The sequence below is a fragment of the Salarias fasciatus genome, chromosome 23 (assembly GCF_902148845.1).
Source record: "Salarias fasciatus chromosome 23, fSalaFa1.1, whole genome shotgun sequence".
NCBI classification, from domain to species: domain Eukaryota; kingdom Metazoa; phylum Chordata; class Actinopteri; order Blenniiformes; family Blenniidae; genus Salarias; species Salarias fasciatus.
Genome location: NC_043766.1, coordinates 11159593 through 11166631, shown reverse-complemented (window position 1 = coordinate 11166631; position 7039 = coordinate 11159593). Strand labels below are relative to the sequence as shown.

Here is a 7039-nt window from a genome sequence, read left to right as displayed (position 1 = left end):
TGAAAAAGTTCACACAAAAATTAACACAATAAATACACACTATGACACACTCATGACTAATTTACTCCCGCAGTTTAACATCTGAACATATCAGCCATGTTTTCTGAACATTCTCACTCTCAGTGTGCTATGAGGAAAAAGAAGGGTGCAGTCACTCACCTTGGGTCTATACATATCCCCTCCCTGTGCTGCAGATTTTTAATTTTTTTTTTTTTTTCAATTGAACAACATTAAATATTTTTCCCTGTCACATGGATGAAAACTGCTTTACCAGCAGACTGCACAAAAAACACATCAAAATAATGTATGTTGTATAAACATCTAGTAAACCAAAGCTGCCAACTCTGAGCAAAAGAGATTTGCAATTTCTTCTAAATTGACACCCTAAGGCCACACACATTTTGTCTCATGCCAAGGAGTAATCTTTGAGTTAAAAGATGTTTGTTGGAGCTGCTGTGATCCGCTGACAAATAAGATGTGACGATTCTTAATATGTATGTAGCTTGTAATATTTGTACATATTGGACTCAGGATGAGCGCAACAGGTCAAAAAAATTCACAATTATCTGCCCTACATAAATATTAGATTGACAAACCTGTCGACGATGCCACACATATCAATTTGCAGGTCGCTATAGTTTCCCAGCAACCTTTGCTGCACTTTGATCAGATCCACAAGCTGGCCATCCAGAGTCAGCAAACGCATACATCCCTGAAACACTTTGAAGGGGTTTCTGCACTCCTTACTGCTCCCCTGCGAAGGACAACCTGAGAATGGAAACAAAAACTTATTTGAAGGCTTAAACTTTTTATCTGAGTGCATGCTGTTCATTTGTTTTGATTATGAAGAAACACATTGACTTATTTCATTTAAATATACTGTAGATCTACCATTCATCTCAACAATAGATCAATCTTTGAAAATGTTACAAATATTTCTATTTTATTAGTGTTATTAATGTTAATTTTTTCCCCCAAAACCAGATGTACAACACATTTAAATATTGGAAATTCTAGTTTCAACACATTACAATTTTCTACATCCATTCCAAAGCCAAACGTGCCATCTGTCCACAATGTACAAACAAGGAAATGAATGATCAATCACATGTGAGGCCAGTAATCATAACATTTGCTTTATCCTGCTGTTAAATTATGGCAAGGTAGTACAGGGCTTTTACTATGGAAAACACAACAAAAAGGCAGAGGTGTGTGTTTCCAGCTGCTATCGTGGTTACTGAGACTGACTGATTGGTGGGCGTTAAAGATGAGCCGTGCATGTATAACCGCTTCCTTCCTGAGCAGCTACGGTTCACCTGTCTGCTTAAACAAGCAGCAGTGTTGTTGCTGTGCTGGCTTAACATCGTTGTACACTCAGTTTGTCCTTAATGATGATGAATTTTCCACCATTAGATTTCATAATGAGGTGAAGACAGTCGACAATGTACACAGAATGTGTCCCAGTGTGTCTTTTTTCATCAGCAGAATCCAAATCAATTCACACAAAAATCTTTGAAATGAGTCTACTTCTTGACTTGCTACCCAGAGAGTATTTTGGATCACTGCTCCATTACCTCTCCCTGTGTGATGAGCCTTGAAACTGATTTTAGCCTCTTTGTGTTTACCCTCATGTAATCTCTGAGCACAGATGAACCTGGGGTGGCAGGCAGATAAGACAACTTACTGACAAATCCTGTGAATGAGCACCACAGTGTTTCTATTGAAGGATATATTGCATCCAGGTATGATGCAACAAGCAATTTTTGGGTACAGTGTGTCGTGCGAAGGCACCTGGACATATGGGCAGATGGGGAATTGAACCTGAACCCCTCCAGGTGAGAGCTGATGCAGTGTCGACCTTCTGAGCCACAGGCTACCTTCTACCTTTTACAACTTACTCCATGCTTCCATCTTTGTGCATTAGTTTTAATCATATTAAGAATATTATGTCCTGAATGGAATGAGATGCTCCAATCCCATTCACATACACCAAAAAGCCACAGTACGAGCAGCTCACATACAGATTTACAGTAACAGTCAGGTCAACACACTTTTGAATACATACAACAGGATATACTGCTGATACACTGATTGCTAGTGAACTGTGAATGTCCCTCAAATTCAGTGGTAGAAATACAATATTTTAAATGACTGGATATTGGCGCTGATGCTTTTATTTGTAGAGGAGGTGATTTTTACAATAAGATGACGAACTGCATGCATATGTAGTTGTGCAGTTAGTGTTCTTTTATTTAATGCATGTAGAAAACTGACCCTGTAGAGAGAGAAAACTGAAAATGAAAAGACCTAAGGAGAACTTAAAGAAAAGGTAAATGACGATAAGATATGGAATAAATAGATCATTTGTTATAAAGAGATGCTAAATACCGATCAGACAAGAGGAGCAGAGGCCAGTCAAAGCATTTAGGATAGAGAGGTTGATCAGCTTTTTGATTTCATTCCACAGTAAATGGTGCTAAGCCTCTAATTTGAAAATGATCATTATTACAGAAATAGCAGCATGAATTCTAAAAATTCTTTGATGCTTGTGTCCAGTTTGTATTTAGCAAGACAAGCAGTTTGGAAATGTTTAGAAATTCATGAAGAGCTCACTCCGGTGCACAAACATAAACACTGCTCTGAGTGCCAGTAGCAATAAAACTTAAAAAAAAAAAAAAAAAAAGAAGAAGAAGAAGAAGCAGAAATTCCTTAATGTCCTCCTACCACCAAAGAAGAAGTGACTTTCTGAAGTTAGAGGAAGTGGAACGCTGGTGTGAGCTGTGGCTCCTTCATCTTTATCCACGGTGATGCTCAGATGATCTTGACTGAAGTGCAGCTCCACAGAGTGCCACTGGCCATCATTCAGACTTGAGCCTGGTAGCATGTAAGCACACTAAATCAGTTATATCATTTTTTTTTGTTTGTTTGTTTTTGTTTGTTATAACATCAATGTATGGCTTTGTTTTTCACAAGTCTGTGATTAAAAAAATCATGGACAAAAAGTTCAAACTTTCCCTTCCAATTTCATTAAACCTCCCAGACTAGCATATCAGTATGGACCTGGCACCGCAGCAGCCTCAGCCCTCCATTAGCGTCTCCACAGGATGAGTTCATGCAAAATACTTCTCTGAACTTACAGTGTAAAATATATTTGAAGTCTTGGTAGATGCTCTCGGTTGCATTTACATGCATAAAGTGATTACAAGGCCTGTCTGTGTAGACAGCTGTATTGATGAATACAGATGGGCAGGCTGAGCTGGGGTCTCTTGGAACTAGTTGTTTGACATGCTGTCCTACTACACTGGGGAAAACTGCAGTTGCTCCCAGTGGCAAAACTGGGAGGCGGTGTAAAAGACGGACTGTTATAGGAATGAGCAGAGTAAGGAGAACATCAATTTTTAGTCTACTTCTATCTGTTTTGAGGGGGGAAAAAAGGAAAATGTTCTCTTGCAGTGTGTTATTTTTTCCTTAAATGAGATGTATTGATGATACAGTTATTGACAACATTGTCCCACAAAGGAAGGTCTAGATTCAAGCCCCGGTCAGTGTTTTCTGTGTGGAGTTCACAGGTTTTCTCTGTGTGAATCACAATCCACTTAGTGACTAAATGAAACTTTATTAGCATTATTACTGTGAGTATGAACATCTGTGTTTGTGTTTGTCTGTTGCTAAACGGACAGATGACCTGTTGAGGGTTTTCCTTGCCTCTATTTCAATGTCAGCTTGCATGGTCTACAGCTTACCATCCTCGAGTTTGGATACAGCAGGAACCAAAGATGAACAGAGGAATTTTCTTTCAACTAAACATTTTTAGCCATCCAAAAATGTTCTTTCCTTCCTTGTCAAAAGATTAATCCAACTTGATCGAAGAGTTCAAACATTCAACTAAATGTTAAGTAATGCTCCCTAAAGTCAGGACAAGGGTTGATGTATTACTATGCCCAAACACTTGTATTTTCCGCCCCCAAAAAAACTATACATAGCAATACCTTAAAAATAGCTGGAAGAGAAACAAGCAGTGAAATAGAGATTATATCCAGAGGGGCTGCACTGGTATAAAAATAATTAACAGACACATGAATATCAAACAAATAAATATCATTCGGAAAACGAGCCATTGTGAGGCTGTGCATGCTGTTGATGCAACTGATTAGCATATTATAGGTGGAGTGTTGAGATACATCTTTGCAATTTCAATCTTTTCTGATTTTTGTCAGTCATCAAACAGTATTTGAAATGAGATTAGCTTTCTCATATTAAATATATGAAGTACTTCTGAGGATGCCTTCTATATAATAATGAAAAAAAAGGAAAACCTGTGGATTAACTTTATATACCCAAAATGTGTTCATACCTCATTGTTCAAACATGTTTCAGTTTCTGAAGCTATTTGGCCTCCTAAAGATTGTGGCTAAGACAAATAGTCATTATCGAGAGCCGTCTAATCCATTATTTATTAAACTGAAAGTTTTGAAATTTCCTGATATTCTTGATTTAAGTATCCTAAAAATAATGTATAAGGCAAAGTGGAATTTATTGCCTGTAAATCTTCAGAATATATTTGAAATAAGAACTAGTATATACAATCTTAAAGGAATAGACGTGTTCAAAAAACCCAGATTCAGAACCAAAATCAAAGAAAGAAGCATTGCAGTGAAAGAACTGAACTTATGGAATGCTGTGAAACAGGAAATCAAAGAGTGCAAAACAATTATGACATTTAAGAAACATATAAAAAATTCCACATTGGCTAAATATGAAAATGAAAACTAAGTTGTTGCGGGTGAAAATTTTGATTTAGTGAATATGAGTTTTTGAGTATTGTTAATTTGTATTAGTTCAAATAATATTATGGAAAGGGGCAGATATAATAAGATTGTTCTTCTTTCTGCTCCTTTTCTTTCGTTTGTTTTGTGTCTGGACTGATGACATTGATGTATTTTCATCTTTTTTGTTTTTTGTTTTTGTGTTGTGTTAAACGAAAGAAACACATAAACTAAATTAAACTAAATCATAAGGACAGCAAATATTTTTCATCATAAAATAATAACTTCAGCTCACAAGAATGAGGACTCTCAGTATTTTCATTTTAAATAAACACATCAAATTGTCACTCAGCATAATGTTTGTTTACGTTCAGCTGTAAAAGTAGTGTTATACTTATGGACACTTATGATTATAGCTGGACATTTGATTTAGCAGATCATCATCATCAGTCCAAACTGGTCCTACCTGTGCTGAGCTCCAGCAAGGCCCTGTCAGCTGTACTGATCTGCAAGCGGAGCCTGGCCTCACTCAGATACACATAAACTGTCCCATCGTGCAGCTGGAGGCCAAAGGTCAATAGTAGCCCTGCCTTATTCCATGTCCTGAACTGCAGCGTAACAGAAAAAAGCTCCGGTGACCACGATGTTCGCCCAGGTAACTGCAGGAAGCTGAGGGAGTCGGTGAATGTCACAGCAACTGAAACTGATTCTGCACAGGAAAAGGTCACATTGCCCTGAAAGACAAAAAGAGGGCGGGAGAGGGAGACATGATTGAAGGGAGAGAGGGAGAAATGATTATAAAAGAGATAATGAAAAATGAATATTCATCAATGACAAAAGCTGACTCGGTTTGACTTCATGTCACAGAGGTCCCGTCAGCACTTCTCTGAAAAAGGACACCTATATTACCATACCGAAACGAGCTGAATAGCTGAAATGATGTAAGCTAACACTGAAAACCTAAACCATCAGCACCATATAGTGTTTGTACGTTTTTCACTAATCATTCGACTAGCACACAGCAATAGAGATGATACATCAGAAAAAAAGAAATATCAAAATTATCACAGTCATGTCTACAATATGCATAGCTGAGTCATAAAAGCCACGTTATGTCAAAGTTCTGCCTCTGGAGGGAAATAAAGATAATTAGCAGAGGATATGCAATGTGATATCATTAATATAACACCAGACAAAATCATTTCCACTGTCTTTTGAACAGTACAATTTAAAATCATATAGCTTTCTTTCTAAAACTTTGTAATATAAGCCCATAAGCTTTCTAAATTTATGCTTTTCTTCCTGCTGTAGTTGTTTCACTTTTGGGTTTGCAACTCTACAATGTGGTTAAGATTAAACTGGTGATGATGATAAAGGAAATTATGTTAATACTGATGGCTCAGATGGTGAAAACCGCTGCAAAAATAGAATGACTGCTGATGTAGATGATGTAAATTATGATGTTCAAAATAATAATAATGACATTGACCATTGGCATAACATCACTGATGAACAACAAGAAACAGAAATGAAAACAAGAGGCTGGAGTGTAACAAGTTTAGATTGAACAAAAGGGCTTTTTTTCATCACACTAACATTTGATCACAGTAATGATAAAATCTCAGATATATCAGACATTTATCATATATCAGATATGACAGATATAATTGACACGCTTACTACTTTCATTTGTGAGTAATAGCAAAATTTTGCATCAACAAAATGATCTGATGCTTTTTTTAAGCATGATTAAGAGAAGCTTTACTTTTTTTATCTGTAAATAGCGATGCATGTAAGCAGGGATATCAATATGCTGGGGCCGACTTGACTGTAATCCAATAAAATCAGAAAGGTGGTTAAAGTTTCCTTAATAAAGAGGGCATCTTTGACAGGTAAGACCCACAAATAGAAGTAAAAGTCTCTCTTTTTCAGACTTTTTTGAAAAATTAACTTCTTATATGAAGTTACTGGACTGAAAGGGCACAAAACAGTTAAAGTATGTAGGGTTGTTTCATGCTGGAACAACAGAAAAATATGCCATTCACAAACAGCATTATTCTGTCTTTTATGAATCCTGTTGTAATTCCTGTTTTGCCAAGGTATGCGTGGGCAATGACAGGAAAAAGCCGTGTCAAGGAGATCACATTCACCCCTTATTTAGAATATCTGCTTGTTGGTTGCAACAGAAAAGTTGCAGCCATCATTTTCACCTGTCACTTTGCAAAGTCAAAGCTGAGTGTCGGGCAGTTCCCATGAGTATGGAGGAAGTCAAA

The 7039-nt window shown here is 37.0% G+C and overlaps 1 protein-coding gene across 1 annotated transcript in view; it reads right to left on the bottom strand.

The window, feature by feature from the left end:
• LOC115381689 (contactin-associated protein-like 4) overlaps positions 1–7039 on the bottom strand; it is a 104453-nt gene that overhangs the window by 37784 nt on the left and 59630 nt on the right. Inside the window, exons 8-10 of the mRNA XM_030083245.1 lie at positions 5233–5500; positions 2725–2874; positions 597–768 (exon numbers count right to left, since the gene is read on the bottom strand). Coding sequence (XP_029939105.1) covers positions 597–768; positions 2725–2874; positions 5233–5500 — 590 coding nt within the window. The remainder of the gene's footprint in view (positions 1–596; positions 769–2724; positions 2875–5232; positions 5501–7039) is intronic.